The sequence below is a fragment of the Aythya fuligula genome, chromosome 6 (genome assembly GCF_009819795.1).
Source record: "Aythya fuligula isolate bAytFul2 chromosome 6, bAytFul2.pri, whole genome shotgun sequence".
Taxonomy (NCBI): domain Eukaryota; kingdom Metazoa; phylum Chordata; class Aves; order Anseriformes; family Anatidae; genus Aythya; species Aythya fuligula.
In genome coordinates this window covers 17,296,822-17,319,097 of record NC_045564.1, presented here as the reverse complement: position 1 = coordinate 17,319,097, position 22,276 = coordinate 17,296,822, and the positions used below count along the sequence as shown (strand labels likewise).

At 43.7% G+C, this 22,276-nt stretch overlaps 1 protein-coding gene across 1 annotated transcript in view; it reads right to left on the bottom strand.

Moving 5' to 3' along the window:
• The window catches only part of CHN1 (chimerin 1), a 95,871-nt gene that overhangs the window by 22,932 nt on the left and 50,663 nt on the right, over positions 1-22,276 (bottom strand). The window contains exon 7 of the mRNA XM_032189835.1: positions 4,472-4,549. Coding sequence (XP_032045726.1) covers positions 4,472-4,549 — 78 coding nt within the window. The remainder of the gene's footprint in view (positions 1-4,471; positions 4,550-22,276) is intronic.

Genomic DNA, 22,276 nt, shown 5'->3' with positions numbered 1-22,276 from the left:
CAGCTGTGCAGAACTGCTGAGATCTTCTGAGCAGTTTTGTGGAGACTTTTCCTTCACTTTTGTTCTCCAGATATTTTCCATGCCTTTGAACATTTTCCCCAAGTATTAGGAGTCTAAAGAAACCTAAAATTTTCTGAGGTTTTCTTATCTCTGAATACATGCAGAGGCTCTCTCGGGGGACTGTGCTAGAGGCACCCTGTTCTCCTGAATATTCATTCGAGTGCAGTGACTCATTTAAAGATGTTTTGAAAATACGTTTGTTGCCAGGGCTGGACTTAATGAAAAGCGGCACACTCTTTTCAGTGGAGCTAGACCGATTTGCCCCAAATCGGCACTTGCCCCACTTTTCAGAAGATCAGAAATAGAAATTGGTTCATCTCAGAAGTCCCAGAAAAATGGCTCTGCTCAACATTACGAGTTTGTTACAGCTTTGGGTCTTTTTGCAGCGTTTCTTCTGCACTGCCCATCTTCTGGCTCTCAGGGTTTAGGCACAGCTCTCACGAGCAGCTCTTGTTAGAATAACACAATTTTGCATGGAATTAATTTGTTATGACTTTTTACACTGGCAAAACACCTAGTGAAGATGCAATTACACCAGCAAAATCTGAGCCAGGGCCAGGTTAGCTTATTTGTTATTCCCAAGGAATAACCCTCAGTATCAGCAGTGTCTCCACAAAAGCGATGCTCGAGTCCATCTACACCAGCAAAGCCCATCTAGCAGAGACTGCTCCTTGATGAGTCTTTGTTTTTTTTTCTGGGGACATACAAATTATATGAGGTGCAAAAGAGAAGCAAGACAACATTCTAGGGAATGCGGTGTGAGGAAGCACAAACTTCAGCCCAGCTCTGACAGTTGCAGACACCTCCCTGCTTCAGCGAAGCACCGTGGTGCTAATCCAGGCAGCAGAGTGGCTTTGTGCCTGGGACTGTCAGTGGTTACGAACTCCTGCAGAGCTCTGCGGGCTCAAGCCCCCAGGGTCGGCGGCAGCTGAAGGCACACCAGCAGCCAGCCACTGCAGCGAAATAGTCCTGGGGCCGTGAGCCACATGGGCTGGAGTGGGGTAAAGACCTTCAAGGTGCTTTGTCTGGATGTATTTTACATTTGCCAAGTGATGGAGAGATTACTGCACTGACTAACAAATTCACTGCCAGGAAGATTTCCTGCTGTTAATCTCAGTTTTCTTCCCTTTTCTCATTTGGCGTGCTGGATTGCAGAAAAGCATAGCATAAAGAGGGAGAGCAAAAGAAATGAAATATTCAGACAGACAGACCCAATCAAGTCCCACTCCCAGACCTAGCTCACCTTCAGATCCAATTATTCAGTTAGAGCTAAATAAAATGTTGCATCAAACAATGACGACTAAAATTTCTCTTAGCTGATATGTTTGAATTAACAGAAAATTAATTTTTTATATTACATTCATAGAGGAGGTTTTGTTAGTACTTAAAACACTAATAGAAGCTTTTTATAAATTAGAAAAAAAAACAAATATACATAAAAAGTATTTATTTATTTATTTTTAACATCTAGCTCTTATCCTGAGGCATATGCATTAAAAAAGTGGTCAGACCTGCCATCTGCAAACCATTGTCCCTTTCCTTACTTAAGGAGATGAATTTAAGAGAACCCAGCCACTGCATGTCCGTGCTCAAGACGTGCTCCCAGCAGCCGAGTGCTGCCCGCCAGGAGAGCATTACAGGGCCGAGGAGCTCGCTGCTGGCCAGCCCTGCTGCACGTGTCTGCCCACCCCAGCCGGGCAGGCTGCCCACGCCAGGCAAAAGGCACCTCACGTGCCAGCAGATTTAAGTGAGATCAAAACCTCTCAAAAACCACCAACCCTGTGTCAGCACTCCTCGCAGGACTGCCCTTACGTTCTTTCCAACAGCACTCTGAGTAGAACGTAGCTGAGCAGATTTGTTCAGGAGAGCTTGATGGCTTCAGAGTTAAAACCAGCTTTCATGCTCACCCCTTCCCTAGGTGATCCTCTGCAACATGTAAGGTTTGCTGGAGGCAACAGCCAGAGGGTTTAAAGCCCCCCCACGTCCCTGTGCTTGCTCTTTCCCTGGCTGCCACTGCCCACAGTACACACGGTGCAGAAGCAGAGGATGAATTTGGGTCTCCCCATCTGTGCCCAAGCCCCCCTGGCACTAGCTAACCTGGACCTTCTGCAGAGCGGCTGCTCCTGCCTTCTTCTCAAGACCCAGTGCTAGTTGTTGTGCATTAACAATTTTCCATTTCTCCTCCTTCTACCAGGATGCTACAGCATTTCCAGCATAAAAGGATTTCTAAAAGCCCTTTATTTGCATTAACAGTGATGTGACTGACTACAGAAGCAGTTGGGAAGAGGTGTGAGGTCCCTATCTGCTGCCTTGTACCCGTGCAACGAAGAGGACATCAGCTGCAGAGACACGAAGCAGTGTATGTCCTCCTTTTTGCTGGTGGAGCCCCTGGGGACAGCAGTCACTGTTGGGTAGCCGAACCCTATAAGTTATTTTTTCCAGAAGCCTAGCTCCAAGGAAAGGCCTGGAAAGGATTCTGGAACTGACATTTCCTCCTCTCCCACAAGGGTGGCACATTTGCTGCTTGGCAGGTGACCTAGGATACTTATTTAGACATTTAAAATGATGACGCCTATACATTTGAGAAGAAAAATTTGACAGAGGCAAGGAGCAATAAAACTGAGAATCAACGAGCCGTGCTCATTTCAGGTCTGTAACCCAGAAGCGATAACCCAGAAGGGCATATGATTATTTCTTAAAAAAGGGACAGGTCCATGGGCAGGGCTTGTTAAGGCAGCAGCATTCCTTTGGCAGGCAGGCTGGCTGCTGCACACCGCTTAAGGTGCAAGGTCCTGTTCTTTTTCATAGCAAAAATTATCTGTGCAGGCTGACTGCTTGGCACTGACTGGAGAAAACAGTTACTTTTAAAGGTATATTCTTCTACCAGCTTTACATAAAAAGGGACTACAGTACAACCATTATAAAGAAAACAATCTGTATGCAAAGTTTGTGCTGTATCTATGACCTTGGATCAGACATGTTTGATTTCAAAAAAGGAGATGGAAAACTCAAGGCTTTAAAACTTTCCAGAGACAGTTTTGGGGAAAAACAAAATAAAACACAAAAACAAAACCAAATGAATGAAAATCAAGTTATTGGATGATTTTCAAAACAGATTTGTTTCAGACAGCTGAAGGAAAGCAACTAACGGGTATAGATGTATGTAAAATTAAATACATACTATCCTGCACAGGCTGTAGCATATGGAAAATCATTATCTACTGGCAGCTACAAGAATTATCTTTACATTCTAAGGAACGAATGAAAGTTGCAAGATATTTCAGACCTCTAGGATGCCTCAGGATCCTGTGGGGAAAAAAATCAACCTCTGCATTTAACTGACAGACAGCAGGATTAGATCATGCCAAGAGTTCCTATTAAATGCTACTTCCATGTAACATTTCATACGTGATTTTCAAATGTGTGCTTTATTAGAGAACTCAAGTCCAACAAAACATGATGTGACATCCTATATGACCTATATGACATTGATTATTTTCCCTTCTGATAAGATAAATAAAAGCAAAAGCTATAAGGGAAAAAAAAACACACATTAAAAAGAAAATCTGGGCTTCAAGTACTGTACATGAAGTTTGTGCTGTCATGTACAGTTCAGCATGACATCAATTCGCTTGGTATCTGAGAGATACAGGCTGTGTATTATGCAATGCATTTGACTGCCAAAAGGTTGAATTACTGAATCTTTACTGGACACTTATTACAGATGTAGACACAAAACATGCATATGCTGCACTGACGTGTCCTAATAAAGAACATAATTTATTTTTAAAAATTAGAACAATAATTAGAAGCTACAGAGAAGACCAAGTAAATTTTTATTACAGCACAAGGTGGCTAATGTCAGCAGTTCCAGCAGCCCCACAGTAAGCCATGCTCCTTTCGTCACACTCAATTCATTAACACAGGAGAAAAGCCAGAAACGGAGGGAAATGCCGACCATCTGCTTGATCCAGATGCAGCAGAACATGCTTCTTACCTCCAAAGCTATTTACCAGTCACAAACCCAGATAAGATCGCTTTAATCCTCTCATCACAGACCTAAACGATTTTTCAGCATCACGTTGTCATAAGTAAAACTGAATTACGATCACCGGAGCTGAAAGAAAACTTTGACAGCTTCTCTCCTGGCTAGCATCCCTCGCTGTGGAACAAGTTTAAACAGCAAGGATAACCCAGGTGCGACACATAGGAGCAAAGCAAACACATGTGTGCAAGCAACCCGCGAGGTCCTCGTTCCTCTGCTGCTATGACCCAGGGATGCCTAACGGGTTTAGCCGGCCACGGGGTTTAACCGAAGCGTGTAAGTTTCGGGGCGGTCACAGACTGCCCAGGACCCCTCGTAAAACGAACGCACCAGCCCGGCGCCGTGCGAAGCCGCGCAGTCCCTTACCTTGAAGTTATGGACCTTCTCGTATTTCGGAACATGCTCGTTTTCTTTCAGCGTTGCCCGTCTGACAAGCGACGTCAGCTGCGAATAAGCAAAGAGTTTAAGAGGTTGCCAGATGGTCGCGGCCGGCTTCTGCGCCCCCAGCTTCACCCCCAGGGCCGCCAGCAGCAAGTCCTGCTGCCGCCGCTCCTGCTTGGCGCCGGGCACGGCCGCGCGGGGAGCCTTCGGCCCCGGCCAGGACTCTCGGGACGGCATTTTGGGACGGGAGGCTGCGGGCTGCCGGCTCACACTCGCCCCGCGGCCAGCGCCATGGCGGCCACCGGGAGCGCTCCGCGGGCCGGCGCGGCCGAGAGGCGGCTGGGCGCCGGCATGGGGCGAGCGGCGGGCGGGGAGGCGGGCGGGGAGGCCGGGCCCGCAGCCTCGCCCTCCAGCGGCGCCCGGCCGCGGCGGCTGCGGAGCGGGGCCGCGCGCCTCCCGCCGGCCTGCGCGGGGCGGGCGCTGCGCCGGGCGGGGGCGGCCCCGCGCCCGCAGCCAATGGAGCCCCGGCGGCGGCTGAGGCGCCCCCCGGGGGGAGGCCGGGGGAAGGGGAGCCGGGCCTCGCCGCGACGCTTCGCCCCCCCCCACCCCCTTCACATTATTTGGGATCTGGGATCATCAGCTCGCCCCTGTTCCCTTAGGTACACCTGCCCCTGGTTTTCACGCCGGGGATGCCCGTCAGGATCCAAGGCACCAGAAGCCCACCGCAGGCCCCCTCCTGCCAAAGACCCCAAGGCCCAGAAGCTGCGGTGCCCTCCTTTAGGGCGACCTGGTCCCTGCTGCCCCTCGCCCAAAGCGAGGACGCAGGGTCTCACACAAGCACCCAGTACAGCCCCAGCATAACAGGACCCCCACGGGGCACCACGGCCACCCTGCTCCTGCCTTCCTCCTCCTAGTGCTCCCCACACATCTGCAAACAGTTCAGAAACAGCAAACCCAGACTTTTGGTCTACCTACACCTGTGACCCACGCCCTGGGGCTGGCCACTGTCCCCCCTAGGCATACAGGTCCCCTGAGGATCACTCCATGGGCACAACCTGCCTGCAGAAGGGTCCAGCCCTCCCACCCCTTTGCACAGGCTGCGGCACCGCAACCGCTCTCCCTTCTGCAGCAAAGGTATTTTTATCTCTCATGACTCAGTGACAAGCCAAGACGAGCACAGTTTGTCGCAGGCTTCTGGGTGGAATTGGTGTGTTTTGCAGCTGGATTGCAGTGTCACCGTTTAGCTCAGTTGTGCAAATACAGCAAGAGAAATGCTCACCACGAGCCTCCCTGGATCCCTTGCACAGCCACCGCTACCCTCCCTCCAGGTTTTAGCAACCTGCTGCCTTTCCACACAGGGGCAAATTGCAGAGATTAAGGTCCAACATATGGGCTTCACCAACCACTAATTTGCATTGCAAGTCAATAGCTAATAACCGAAACCCTGGCTAGATAGGATACTGGGTGAAGCTCTCAAGCGTTAGTGGCTTACACAGGCCTTAGGAGTACCCAGCTCACTTCACAGCCTCATCACAAACAGGAGGTGCTTGATCCACCCTGTAGAGAAACCATTTTCCAATGGTTACCTCAATCTGCCTGTCCTGCTTTTAACCACTAATTTCTGTGGCAGGTCAGTACCTACGCATCCCTCATGTTTTCCTGCATGTCCTACTGGTAAGTGTAACGTGGCAACAGGAAATGAAGAAAAAAGAGCTGAGCGGGAAGAGATCCCCAAAACTAACCATCTTGTCTATGTGGATATGTAAGAATAGTAGTGACACAGGGGAGGAAGAAGAAGGCCTTTAGCTAGGAAGAAAGGACTGCATGAGCTTGAAGTCACTTTATGGTTTCATTCCTGGAGACTACAGCAGGCAAAAGTCCTTGTGGAACAAGGTAGACCTAAACCTGACACAGAGGAATTGCCCTCTCCAAACTGCTTCAGGTGACAACAGGCACAGGAGGCAAACTGGAGTTTTGGAAAATCACTTTTGTTACATGCTTCCTTGGAACTCCAAATTCCTCTTATTTTAAAGGGAAAAAATATATCACCAAAACTTGGTACTTGGAAATAAACCCTTTGAAAATTTAATTTGTTGGAAATAAATAACCCAGCCATTTCCAAGAGTACATTTACTATCAGAATCAACTCTTATTAGTTTCTGTACAATTTCACTTAAGAAGCAAGATAAAGCATTCTGAATTTTCAGTCATTGGTAGAGAGCCTTTTTTCCTTTTCTTTCTTTTTTTCTTTTTCTTTTTTTTTTTTTTTGTATGCTTACTCCTTAATTGTCAGCTTTCTTTTTCCTAATTCTGAAGAACTGATTTATTTTCAATTGCACTTTAGAGTCATATTAGCAGAAACCGATCTCTAGATCCTGGAAAATTAAATCTTAAGATTGACAATAAAAGGGAAAGCAAAATTACCCAACAGGGAAAGGTCATATCTCATGGCTGTAATTACGAAAACATGTTATAATCTGAAAAGTAGTTATAAGATTATGAATTTTAATTCTAACATCGCTTCATGTTACAGTGATCTAACAAGGACTGCTTATTGGTTTTACATAAATCAGTTTGCCACTGTTCAGTAGAAAGCACTTTCTGCTGTACACAAATAAAGGACTACTGCATACACCTACACATACAGCCTTTTTCATGTGCTATATGCACTATATTTGTGCACACCAAAAACCTGGACTGAAAGACAGTTAAAACCAAAACGTTTTTAAGAAAACTTTTTTTTTTTTAATGAAAAAATATGAAAAATAGAATGTTATGTATTTCTAACATATACTTTCCCAACATAAATTAGTGTTATAGTTAAAATTCACCATCCTAAAACTGCTTTCAGATGACATAATCATGGAACGCATACATCATTCTTCTGCCATTTCCTAACTTTACAGGTTTGCTGTTGCAAGCTAGTGCTCTTAACAAAGCCCTCTTCCTTCAGTTTGAAATCCGAATTGGAAAACAATATTTGTTGTACACACCTAGATGGCCACCAGGCAGGTTCAGATCTTTAGATTATCTGTTCATCAGTTACTAAAGTAGCAGGGAGCAAGTTCCCATCCTCCAGGTGCCCTGGGTGATTTAAAACCATTGGGAGTGCACGAGAAATAATGGATCTATGGATTCAGCTCAAATCCTGCAGGATGCAATTCTCTTCTGAGGCTCTCATTGGCTCTGATCACCCTATGCTGTTCTCATTCCCAGCCTGCAAGCCCTGCTCTTCTTACATCCATGGCTGGCTTCTGATCCAACGCCTGTTCTGTTGGTGGCTCCTGCATGCCCACCCACCAGCCTCCTCCAGCACTTCCATTCTCCAGCAGCTGTCTTCAGAGCTTGCTGTGTCGGAAGTCTGCCTTAATGGGGACAATTATTAGAGACTGTCCATTACACATGGGGTGAAAAAGAGGTAGAAATGTAAGGAGGAAAGTCTTCTCCCTTCCCCTTTTCAAAGTAAAGTCTTGATTTTATGTTACTTTTTAACTGGTTTGTGACAGATAAGCAATCATTGCATGTTTAGGAAGCAGTATACAGGGCAGACCACGGGAGGAGGGGGACTGGAGAACTTTTAAAAATTTAATTTAAGAACATGATTTCATAGGGTTGAGGTAAACCAAAACCAGAATGACTGAAATTAATGGCCAAGCAAACTCTCAGCAAAGCACACAACTGCAAACAGCCTCTCAGTCCTGTATATTTCAGTGACTTAAAAATCAAACAAACAAACCCAAGCCCAGCAAAACGTCAACCTTTAAACCGAGACATCTGTTTAGAGGTTGTACATTGTACATATGGACTACAGGGAAGGAAGAAAAAAACAAACCAAACCAAAACCCCCGAAGATTATAACCTGCTATTTCAAATGTTCTCATTTGTCCTAAAACCTCAGCCATAACGGTGGTTCAGTCTGGGGTCCTACTGTGACACCGCTTTCCTTTCTTCCCCTTGGAGCACTCCTTCACATGCAGTAGAAGCAGCTATTTTCTTGAGCACTATTTGTTCTCGGTGTTATTTGGATAATATATGCATATTTTATGGTACTAACCTCACAATCAGTAAGTCTTATTATGAAGACTCTAAAGAATTGATTTTAAAGTCATCCATGGCTTGCAGTAAATTCCAATTAGTCACTCTCTGAAAGTCACATTATGCAAGTTTAATCCAGTCATATAATTCAGTCAACATCAGACAAATTATCTTTCTAAAAAGGCAAATCAATGCCTTTCCCATTTGTTGAGTAATAAACTAAAATTACTCTAGGGAAAACAAAACAAAACAAAAACAAACAACAAAACCTGCTGAAGATTAAAGCACTGGGTTAATCTCACAAGTCCTAAAACGCTCATGTTAGGCTTGCTCAGACATCCTGAACCCCATGTGCATTTCCAGCTTAATACAGTGTTTTGTTTCATGAGCACCTGGCTCCTCCCTCAAACACAGTTTCATGTTTCCTTCGGTCTCGTAAATGCACGTGCAGTACACCGCAGGTTTTTCATTCTCATATGGCATTGTCATGCTGCAGTGACTAAACATGCCCTCACTGTTTCAGGCTTCATATGTAATACAATCTCTTCCCTCTAAGGAATGCATCTTAATAACCGTATTAACCAGCAGTCATATTGCATGCATTTTTTAAAAATCAAAGACGACAGCCTATTGTACACATCTCAAGGAGCAACATACTTGAAAACTGAGCCTGGTTTTCTATGCAGTTAGCCACTGTGTATTTTGTCGTGCTGTTTCAGTGCATAGTTAACCTAGCCAAATGTATACGCACAGAAAATCCTTCCTTGCCTGAGCCCTTTATGAGCATATTTTATGGGCTCAATATACAGTCTACAAAAGCTAATCAGTCAGATTGTGAAAGTGAGTCCAATTTCCTCAACTCAGTCCTCCTTGGGGGAGGCCCATTCCACACTGCATAGATTGTTCCCTATCATATCTTTTACAAAATTATTACTGGGGGGAGAAGGAAAGCCCCGAAATTTCCCTTTTTATGTAAAATTGGAGACATTTAAAATTGCAACACAGCACTCAGCCCTATGGAAATCCTTGTTCACCATGCATCCCCCTTTTCAGTTACCCACAGGTGAGTTTGGGTTTAAGACAAACTTGAATGATGGGAAACTACTGCTGAAAAAAATCTATTTTTCATAACAAAATTTTCCAAATGGACTTGCTTCTAATTAAATCAGACTTTCCCCCCATCCCCCAATATATATACTGCAAAGCTAAAGAAATGGCTATTTTTTAGATTGTAATGATTTTTTAAATTATGTTGAAAGATAAAAGCAAACACTATTTCCACAGTAGGGAATGTTAAGAAGCATGTTATATCAAGAATTATTTTAAAAGTTAAAAAAAAAAAAAAATTAAAACCTTAAATAAATAAATCACAGAATTGTCTAGGTTGGAAGAGACCTCAAGATCATCGAGACCAACCTCTGACCTAACACTAACAAGTCCTCCACTAAACCATATCGCTAAGTTCAACATCTAAACGTCTTTTAAAGACCTCCAGGGATGGTGACTCCACCACTTCCCTGGGCAGCCCATTCCAATGCCTCACAACCCTCTCAGTAAAGAAGTTCTTCCTAATATCCAACCTAAAACTTCCCTGGTACAACTTTAGCCCGTTCCCCCTCGTCCTGTCACCAGGCACGTGGGAGAACAGGCCAACCCCCACCTCACTACAGCCTCCTTTAAGGTATCTGTAGAGAGCAATAAGGTCGCCCCTGAGCCTCCTTTTCTCCAGGCTGAACAAGCTCAGCTCCCTCCTCCTTGAGTTCTGCCACCAGGCGGACCAGGTCATCCACCTGCTCGCACCTCACGCACACAGTCTCTCTGCCCCCCGCGGGTGGTAGCAACAGGCTCAGGCACTCCCTGCACCCGGACACCTGAACTGCCGCAGTTTTGAGCGGGCAGTCGGTCTGGGTGCGCACAGACTTCCTGGAGAGCGCTGTGCCTGGTGTACACCATTGCAGCTGAGCTAGCGCTAGACCGCCGTTAGAGGAGGTGTTCGTATGGGCGGGGGGGAACGCTCTGCCCTCTCTGCTCGCCCTAACTGCACGAACTGCTGGCCTAACTGCCGTGCCACGCCCTAACTGCCAGTCCTGCTCACTCGCGCTCCCTAGGGGCAGCTTTTGAACGGCCGGGGAGGGGGCGCTGCTGGCTCCGCCTACACCTCGTTCTCGCCTCGTTCACCTCCCTCACGAGGTCCTGGCGGCTCCCTCGAGTGGGCTCGGTGCCGGAAAAATTAGCCCTGCCTGTCTGATCCCCCGCTCCGCTGAAGTACGCGTCTGCCCCAGAGCCGATCACCTTTTTAATTCATACAAATCTTTGGCTTGGTTTAAAGTATGATAGTTAAAAAAAAAATCTAAAGTTTAAATTAAGGGAACAAGTTGCCAAATGGACAAGCTGATGGAAATTATCGCATAAAAAGTGAATTATCTTGGTACTGTATTGTGCAGCACGGAGTGCATCAGCACCATTTGCAAAGATTTTATGTTTGTACTGGTGTCTTTCCAGACACACCCTGAAGACCTTGTCTTCGTAACAAGTGAGCAAACTCTTAAACAAGCGGAGAGACCTCTGAGCCAACAGAGCCGCTCTTTTGCCATAGCCTTGGTCCTACACCCGACTAGCCACTGCACTCAATTCGGACCTGGGTTGGCCTGGTTACTCCTTGCTGGTGTCCCAGCTGGCTGTGGATCTGCTTCCCACAGTTACTGATGTGGGCCTTCTGGAAACAGCAAGTAGATGCTATGCACTGACAAGAAGTGCCGCTGTGACCATTTTCTCTCTTGGTAACTGACAAAGACAAAACAACATTGTTGTTCTGGATAGCGAAACAAGCAAGACACTTTTCAGTGGCAAACACAACATACTTTTCCTAGGGAAAATTATATACCTATTTTGGTACATAATCATGATCTATCAATGGAAAAAATAATAATTAAAAAAAAAGAAAACTCAGAGTACCTCCAGGAACAAGCTCAGCTTTTGTTCTGGTTCTTGGCGACACTGTTAACATCCCCAAACTTCACATTTAGCAAGGTCAGTAACCAGACCCAGTGTCCACTGAAGCAGGAGGGTTAAGACCAGGGATTTTCTTCATCCTCAGTAGGTATACATATCCCCAGGGCACTATGTTGAATATGTTCAAAATTAATGTCACTCAGCGCTACAGGGGTGCACATGGACACGTGCAAATGTGCACAGGCAGGGATGCAGGTGCTGCAATGAATAACAATGCTAAGCTGGGTTTTGCAAGCACTAGCCACAACTTTAGGTATATTGTAGAAATAGTAATACAATTCCTGACGGGTTGTGCTGTGGGTGAGATGGACTGACCAGTCCTCCAGCTTTGCCGTGAACTAGCCAAAGCCCTAGAGCTCTTCCCTGCAAATACGATCCCCACTGCCCCAACTGCATCTGCTAAAGTCATCAACTGCTGCAGCTTTTCCTGTAGCTATGAGACCTGTGGGGAGAGGACTTGATGGAGCAGAGGTCGGCTTGTGGCTCCTTGCTGGCCTAGAGGGACCTGTGCCTTTGTGACCAAAATGTTTACTGCAGCAAGGCTTAATTCTAGCAAAAATCTCTTGACTTGTGGCACTTTTTATTGCAAAAAGAACTTCAAAGTCATTTACAAATGCTCCAAGACAATGTGCTCTAGAGGAGTGATCATAGTCAAAATGTAATGCAAATTGGCAGCTGCATAAATGTTACTCTTATGGCAAATGCTTTTTGTTACTAATATACTACAGTTAAGTATCATGAGGAGAAACAGGCAGTTAGACTAATCTTCTGAAGCTACAGTTAGTTTATTTCTTATCTGACACAGACTGTTATAAGGTTTTCCTCAAACTGAGAGAGAGAGAAAGCACATAAGAGGCTTAATCAAACCCTTTGATGTGGGACCTTACCTGCCTCTTAGCAAGGGAATGTTGATGGTGGCTAAACTTTATGAAATAAATTTACTTCACTTCCTTTATCGTACCCATGTAAGAATCGTATTGTTAAAACTAGGCTTCAAAATAAATCTTTATATATTTTTGAATCTGAAAATTCATACCTTTAGGGATAACCATGAAATCCACAAGGTCTTTCTATTATTATATTTATAGGGTTTTAAAATTTATTTCTTATGGAATAGGAGTCTTGGATAATGGTATGACATAGGCAAGCAAGATGGAAATTTCTTTTTGTCTGTAATATTTTCTTACCTGATGTGTAATATTCATTTCACATTAGTCTCCTCTGGCAGTCTAATGCCTCTAATATTAGTATTTTATTTTTTTTTAAATTCTACAGTAATTCAGTTTGGAATAATTCAATATATGTTGTAATTAAAAACTGCAGCTCATTAATTTCTAAACACTCTTTGTATTTCAGACCACACCTCATCCTCTGGCACATCCTCTATTTTCAATTCATCCACTTCTTCCTGAATAAGCTATGTTGCTATGATACATGTGCTATCACACTTTCTTTCTTCAACATACTTCCAGAACATAATCATACTTATTTAGCAGAAATAAGACTGAAAGTGCAAAGTGTCCTAATCTTTCTTTAATTAACACTTTATTCAGCTCCACGAATCAAGGTGAAAACATCTTTTACTCTGAAAGAATAGAAGAGTTGTGACATTGAAAGGAAACATTCACGCAAAATTTACAATGCTAAAAACCTACTTATGGACCAGCTCACTGTAGAAAAATTACAAAACGTGGTAATCCTAAATGCCAATTAGCACTTCTGGCAGACCCTATCAACAATGTTCTAGGTGGATGTGTGTCCATGGGCAGAGCTGCACCACTGCAGTGGGTCAGGGTCTGCTTTCATTTTATGCGATGTAATTAGACAGAAGGAGAAAATGAGGAAGGCTGATCATCCTTCACATGAATCCCTCATGTTGGCTCCCAGTTTCTTTGCATAAATAACTATTTAAATCAGGACTGATTTGAAACTTGCAATGAATGAAACCAGAGAGAAATTGGTAGTAGAATTGCATTCTGAAAAGTCCCAAAGTCAAATGATCAGTTTATTGCCACTCGCAGAATCTTCAAATCCCTGGTTAGATTCTCAGAAAATAATTTGTTTACATCCTGCTGACCAGTGTTCCAATTTTCCCATTACTCCTTTTCTACATACAGTTCATCTTTCCTATTTATTCTCTCTAAGTTTCCTAATTAACATTTTTCAATGCCTCTGTCGTGAAAATCTTCATGCAAGGGCAGGAAGAATCACATTTCCTATAGAAAGTTATAGCTGTTAAAATTTCTTCCTTGAGAGATGCATTCAAAAAAACATTGTCTCAAATGGTCAAAATCACAGAATCACAGAATTTTCTAGGTTGGAAGAGACCTCAATATCATTGAGACCAATCTCTGACCTAACACTAACAAGTCCTCCACTAAACCATATCGCTAAGTTCAACATCTAAACGTCTTTTAAAGACCTCCAGGGATGGTGACTCCACCACCTCCCTGGGCAGCCTGTTCCAGTGTCTAACAACCCTTTCAGTAAAGAAGTTCTTCCTAATATCCAACCTAAAACACCCCTGGCACAACTTTAGCCCGTTCCCCCTCGTCCTGTCACCCGGCATGTGGGAGAACAGGCCAACCCCCACCTCACTACAGCCTCCCTTGAGGTACCTATAGAGAGCGATAAGGTCGCCCCTGAGCCTCCTCTTCTCCAGGCTGAACAATCCCAGCTCCCTCAGCCACTCCTCGTAGGACTTGTTCTCCAGGCCCCTCACCAGCTTCGTCGCCCTTCTCTGGGCTCACTCAAGCACCTCGATGTCCTTCTTGTAGCGAGGGGCCCAAAACTGAACACAGTACTCAAGGTGCGGCCTCACCAGAGCCGAGTACAGGGGGACAATCACCTCCCTAGCCCTGCTGGTCACACTGTTTCTGATACAAGCCAGGATGCCGTTGGCCTTCTTGGCCACCTGAGCACACTGCTGGCTCATATTCAGCTGACTATCCACCATCACTCCCAGGTCCTTCTCCGCCTGGCAGCTTTCCAACCACTCATCTCCCAGCCTGTAGCTCTGCTTGGGGTTATTGCGCCCCAGGTGCAGGACCCGGCACTTGGCCTTGTTGAACTTCATGCAGTTGACCTCAGCCCATCGGTGCAGCCTATCCAGATCCTCCTGCAGAGCCTTCCTACCCTCGAGCAGATCAACACACACGGTAGACCGCCATTAGAGGAGGTGTTCGTATGGGCGGGGGGGAACGCTCTGCCCTCTCTGCTCACCCTAACTGCCGTGCCACGCCCTAACTGCTGTGCCCCGCCCTGCCGTGCCACGCCCTAACGGCTGTGCCACACCCTAACTGCCGCGCCCTGCCCTACCCACCAGCCCTGGTCACTGCGCTCCTGCTCACTCGCGCTCCCTAGGGGCGGCTTTTGAACGGCCGGGGAGGGGGCGCTGCTGGCTCCGCCTACGCCTCCTTCTCGCCTCGTTCACCTCCCTCACGAGGGCTGCCGGGTCCTGTCAGCTCCCTCGAGTGGGCTCGGTGCCGGAAAAATTAGCCCTGCCTGTCCGATCCCCAGTTCCACTGCAGAACGCATCTGCCCTGGAGCCGATTGCCTTGGCAAGTGATTCAAATCATTTTGAATGATTCACAGCGGGGTTGGCTATGCAATTCCCCATCATAAATTTGGGCTACATGGATTAGTTAAGGGAGATCTTTTTGGGAAGAAGCAGGAATCAGCATGATACAGGTTATACAACTTCTGTTACAGAGGACAGACTTTGCTTTATTTTATTTTTCATTCAGTAAGTCCAGCAGTTTTCTGCAACATACTTTTCAGCTGATCTCTATTTTCAGTTGAAATACGCTGCTCCCAGGCCCCACTCAGTAAGTCAAAGATCTGCCAGTTGGGATTTCAGAGATTTATGATCTTTGGACAGAAGCTCTTCTGAGTATAGGGCATGTTAAACTTTAAAAAACCACTAAGTTCGGGGTATATTTCAATTTCTTAAATTCAGTTATTGACAATAGACAAGGAAATTAAATTATTTACAATGGCAATGAAATAGTTATCCAGTATAACTGCTTACTTCTTAGTCACATTTTTCATCTCATCTTAAGGGGCAATTTTTTCTTTATACTGCCACCCTCAAACTACCACTTTAAGTGGCACTGCTCAGAAGATTTCTGAAGTTGTTTGTATTTTCAGTGATAAGAACAGCCCAAGAGAAGGGCCACAAAAAGTTAGCCTGTAAGCTCCCAGCATTGCCAGCCTGCTGAGCAGAGCCTGCCTTGCACACCAGCATATGATGAAAGTGACTGGCAGTTTCCAAGCACCAGGCTGCAGCTCTGCGACAAATGCTAGCAATGATTCAGAGGCTAGAGTGAATGAGAAGCCATCACTGAAGAGACTGAACGCTTCAAACTCTGTGAAAGAGAAAAACACATGATACTTTTCACAATTTTTGTGCATTTGTATTAAGCACATTGTTAGTCTAATCATCATCCAATTCACAGAAATGCCTGAATGCAGATGTAATTCACTATCATATTAACTTTGGTAAATGCTTCAAGACTTTTCCAGCAATGCAAAATCACCAGAAATCTTCAAGCAATAAGCTATTTGGTACACGAAATAAGGCCTAGAGCTTTTCAAATGTTTTACTATTACATGCAGAATGGAAATTGGGAATAGCCTTCCATATTTTCACAGTATTTATCTTCTCTCATTTAGGAAGGGGGAAAAACTGCTTGCCTTTAAGCAGTGCTACTAATCTAATTCACAAATTGGAAGCCATAAGAAAATGTACTAATTCAGATAGTTTAATAAGGTTTAATACAGGACATTATACTTTGCGATACTAGCTCTAATATTCCTTAGGCAAACTATTCCAACTGCTTTAGCTCTACACAAATGCAATAAAAATCCCCACATAAAACAAGATAGTCTAAGTACATTATAATATGGTCTGTTAGGAACACTCCATCCTGTAGTTATCTTTGAAGTTGTATGGATGTGAGGAATACTAGTGCTAAGATGACAAAGGACAGAGCAACAACAAGAGTCAGATTTTCCAACTTCATGGTTCTCCTGTTGCATAAACATTAGGACTGTAATAATGGTGAATGCCAGAAGCAACACTGTTCCTAACTGCTGCTGATGCCATGCACAAAAAAATGTTAAATATGGAAAAGTTTAATGCTCTAAAAGTTAATGATCTAAGGAAGACTTTGCAAGACTGTCAAGAGTTGATGTCTTCACTGATGACTAGTGTGACAGGTTTGAAGCAATAAGAGCAAGCAGTTTTTTGAGCCTAGCAACAAAACTGAATTTGAACAAAGTAAGAAGAGCAGAGAAGAAAAACATTCAGCTAGAGGCTAAAACTAAGCATTAGGAATTTTATCTGAAAACATCTTTTTTTTTTTTTTTTTTTTTTTTTTTGTGAAAAACTGGAAGTAAAGAAAGAAGGGTTGGAACAGATCAACTTCTGCAGCATTAACCACAAGACAAAGGATTGCTCTTTTTTTTTTTTTTCATAGTCCAATGCTTCCAAATACTTCTAACTACTTCTCTTTCTGCTACCACCTCTAAAACATGCACTTCACTCTTCAGAGGTCTTATGGATTTGGTAACCACTTATGAATGGGCAATTACTGGAGCAGATGTGGCTGCCTATCACGGGACTGACTATCCAACTGAACAGGGAATGACACCAGACCTCCACAGCTTGTCGTGCTTTCAATCTTTGTACATTAGTCATCTGATATGTACATGTATGTGTACTTGTGAACACATAAACACTGACCAATGCAAAATGTTTTCTCCCTGCCATCTAAATAATCATAATAAAAAAAAAAACAACGAATAAACCACATTCCCAAATAGCAACCCTAATTGAATAGAGATGGAGGTAAGAGGAGAAAATTCCTGGTAATCAGACCCTCAGCACAGAGTCATGCAGGGTACGCAGAACTGCAGAGGGTATAAAACACACGACATCTTGGATATTAATTCACAGCAAAAGGTGCTACTAACACCACTTCCTGCAGCCCCGGCACTGCCTTGGGAGTCTCATATTCAATAAGTGACCAGACCTGACCTTGCCTAGTTTATAAGATTAGGTACAATTGTAGCCCAAGGTGATTATCACCAGCTATACAGTGTCACGTTATAAAGTCTCAGTGAGGTAAGAAACTTGTAAATAATAAAATTATCCTTTTATAGGTCTCTTAATTCAACAGTCCAGTCTGTTTCCTGTAGAAGTGATTAGTAATAGAAAATAATTAGGAGATGCCAGATGGGAGGAGGAGTTTAAAAAAAAGATCCAAAACTCACACAGCTATGGAAACAGAACAACAAACGGCAGAGCTGCCAGCTAACAACCCACTGCAGTCCCTCACCACCCGGGAGGCTTGTGGCATAAGCAATAAATAGCAATCATGTGCCTGCTCTGAGAAAGATCCACCAGCTCCTTTCTGTGACCACTAGAAAAAAAAGTTGTGAGAACACATAAAAAGTCAAGGGGAACATTTTATTTTTTTTCCAATTAAAAAAAGGCCTTAATTTATGTGGGGTTTCCCTGCTATACATCTAATCAGTCTTTCTGGAAACCACAAGTATAAGGCCCAGAGTGATGGGAAGCAGCCCCACTCCTGTTAGGGCTAAAGCCATGAGCTCTACCTTGCTCATCAGGAGTTGAGCTGGACCTCTCTATTTCCATACCCTGGTCCACCAGAAAACCTCTCTCCTGCTGAAGAAAGCCCAGACAAAGCCACCCGCTCTGGCTCTTCACGAGCTGAGGGAGGTTCCTCCCTCCCTCTGCTGGGCTACGCCAATGGAAAAGGAAGGAAATTTCTGTCAGTAAACAAAAGAGAAGCTAAGGCTAGATGCTACTTTTTAGAAGGCATTAAAAATGTAACCAGATCCAAACCATCAAACATCATTGACCCTGGAAAGAACCGCACTTTACCAGTGAGGGCTTCACATGGACTTACCTCTGAATGCTCAGAAACGCAGAAAAAAACCAGCACCTTATTCTTTGCTAATGGCTTCACTTTATCAGTAACAACACAGCCAGTATTCTTCAGGCTTAATTGCACAGCAATCATACTGCTTTACAGCCTTTTTAACAATTTTGTTCAGTATTAATTTTACAAAGGCTTGAACAGGCACAGGACACGCACCGAGTGCCATTACTCCCCACACCTTTGCTGAAGGCCTGGTCTGTGAGCCTGAGGGACTGGCCCCCTGATTTCACAGGACAGATGGCCTCCTTGCTGTAATTAAGCACTGGACTTTACAAAGACTCCACCTCTGCGTACAAATCTCATATGTGCCAGACCACAAAAAACCACACTTAAGTGACAAAGTAGAAGGTAACGTGGAACGTCTTCTCAGCAGGCAGGCAAGTGACTTGCACCTATGAAACAAGGCTGAGGTGGGATGCTGATCCTCAGCTGTGGGTACCCACAAAATGGTAGCAAACCATTACTGCAGCACAGTAACACCACAGGAGACGTGCTGCGTGCATTCGAAACACAACCTGACCCAAACCACTCTTCACTTTCTGAAATTTGTGCAGCCTTATTTATTTTTAACTTCATAATACTAGACCAGCAGTATGCAGTCAGGCTACCAGCACAGGCATATGACTTTCACTCCACAGTAATCCCCTGCATTATTGTGTGGGCATTAAATTAATGTTCTTTGGAGGCACGGGCCCACACAGAGCCAGCCAGGCAGGTGAGGTCCTGTGAGGTTACCTGGAATCAGCTGGGATGCCTTTTGTAAAGCACAGGGACTAATAGGGCACAGCTGAACACTGACTGTTGTGGCAAGGAGAGAAGAAGAAAGGGTTTGCTCTGGAAAACCAGGAGAGCCAGGGAACCATGTTTAGCACTGAAGCTGAGCCACAGGTCCAGCCAGAGACCCTTGAAAAGTCTGGCTTTCTAGTTTACCCTCTGCAATCATGAGGCACTGAAAAGAGAAAAGCTAGATATTGTGTGACCTGGGGATTCAATTAGCAAAGTTTATGCTTCATTTGGAAGCTCTGAATCTTAAAACAAGATCAGTTTATATAATCTTTTTAGTATATCAATTTTACTGCCACACTGAACATAAATAAGGCCTTAGGTTACTCTCAGCAACTGTGAGAGGAAAAAGCAATCTGCAGTTTGTAGAAAGTAATCCTCTTTGTGCTGATGTTTGCATACTGGACAGCACATACAATTAGCTTGCATTTCTCAGGTCTCAATAAACAAATAGTTAAGCTAAAAACGAATGTGCTTATGAAAATATACCATAAGCACTTGCAGTTTAATTTTGAGCTGCATGTGCCATGTATAGTGGCGTATGTAACACAGCAGTAGGTCCGTACTGCCAGAAATGCCTATGCACTGAAGAGAAGACGAGGAAGACTGAGGCAACCTCTGCGGAGTACAATGTTGCCGACATGCTGCAGCAGCCACCTAAAAAGCAGACTCGTCCTTCATTCGGCTAACTTCCTTGGTATTGACAAAATTGTCTGTGCTTTGAAGTGCCTGCTGAAAGATGGGCTAAGCCCAGAAGAAATAAATAGAAGTTTTTGCCTTCCACAGAGTTATGTTTTATTTATAAATTACATTAAACTTACAGAGTGATTGTCATGGACACCCGCGCAGGGACTGGGAAGGAACATTTGTGAGAAAAGAGTTGACAATCTCCTCAAGTTAACCCCTGGGAGTCTTCAGTGCTCAGCCTTGTGTGTCTTTAAATGTAATTCAAGGTAAACATTGATAAGCAATACATTTAATAACATTATTGCTTTGTCACTATCCTTGTTCTAGATATGGCTTGTCTAGAGACTTACATCTTATACACCCATCTTTTCTGGAAAAAAAAAAAAAAAAAAAAAGTTAATTTGATTAAGTGGAAATATTTCAAAGAGCCTCCAGATCAAGGTTTATTCACCCCCAAAGCACACTTTCCTCTCTGACCATGCCTTCTTTCCAGTCCTTACTGCTCCCCATGTTGGCATTACTGGGTGCCAAATCACATTCAAAGCTGTCTTCCTCCATCACAGACCTTGCTAAGGAGGATTACGATTTTACAACAGGCTACTCTAACTTTCTTGGCTACATTTTCTGATATCCTTTCCCTGAAGACAAATGAGTCTTGGTGAAAGAAGATTTTGAGCAGATCTCACTAACATATTTCACTGAGAACAAGAATAGAAAAGTATTAGTGTCCCTAATGAAAGTATCAGTATCAGCTCAAGCTTGGGAAGTGAGACTGGTCCCTATGGGAACAACCCTAACTGTTAAGGAACAATCCTTGATTTTCTGTGTGGAAGCTGGTACAAATCCATTAGAAATGTACACAGAAATTGCAATTAACTTTGTACTCTGGATTATCTTTGGAGGCAGGCTTAAAAGCATGTTTCCTACTAAAATGACACAGATTTACATTTCCAAATCTCCTTGAACAGAGTTGCAGACAATCAGCCTTCATTACCTCGGAGGAAAAATGGTATCACCACTCAGACCATTAAAAATAGAACAAAAGGGTGCTTTTGTTGGACGACTGCTGCACAAACCTCTTCTCAGTTCTTTCCATCTTTGGGAACTGAACTGAATGTAGTATAGTCTGGAAGGGGGTTTTAATTGATTTGCTGTTACTGCAGTTTCTTGAAGAAATAGCACTCGTCACAAATGTAAACAAGAATAAATGTGATTCAGTTGCTATCCTAACATTAACCTCAGCTTTTCATTCTGAAAGACAGGACAGCTCATAACTGATCATTTTGTTTTCTTATAATAGATGCTAAATCTTGGATAAATCACTCATACACCTTCTTACATTATTATCTCAAAAGCATGTCAAAATGAAAAAAAAAAATAATTTCATGTTTTGCAGGGCTTTCATGAAGGGCTTTGACATATATATATAGATATTTATTAATTTTCGAGAGCTACCATTTTTATAAGGTATTTAATTGAATCAAGTCATCTCCTCCAAGGCCATAATTACCTTTGAGAGAGAAAAACGTTCAGAGATGCATCAGTATTCAAGGCACGGGCGGAATAGTAAATCTTGTGATAGCGGGTATTATTTCCACCTCCACATTAGGCCATACAGACTGAATCCACATGGGAAGTTCCCTTTCAAACAAATCTCAGGCCTCTCTCTTAACACACAGACCACGATGGCTGCACAATTGAGTTCTGAACAATCTGCAGACTGTTTTGGGAACCAGCATTACCTTTTTAGCACAGCAGCTAAAATATCTATTCAGGGCATTGAAGCATGACAAGCTCTCTCCTGTTTTCAATCTTTACTCCTCCAGTTATCTCTGACCATTTAATTCTTTCACAGCTTATGGGAATCATAAATCATCAAGCAGTGATTTTTATTTTATTTTTAATATATACTTGTACAAGGTAAGCAGTCAAAATCCTTCTCATAACCAGTGAAGCTCATGCTGGGTAGTGGATTATATTCTCATGTTTTTCTTGTTAAAAACTGCATCTTAAATCACACCACAATATGGTCTTTTGCAGGACTAAGTACTTAGGAGTATTGTGACTTGTGTCCTACAGCCCTCATTTCAAAATCATGTAATTTTCGTCTTATCATCTTTTGCAGTCTATAATCCTTCCCCTTTACTAAGGCTCTTTTTTAATGTATTGCGTATGACAAGTCACTCAACATACAATAAATTCTTCTACTATGAATTAATAGCTGAAAAGTAGTATTAGTGCATGCCAGGAGGCATCCAACATACATTAGTGGCATTCCCTGCCACAGCCCCATACCAAATTCAAG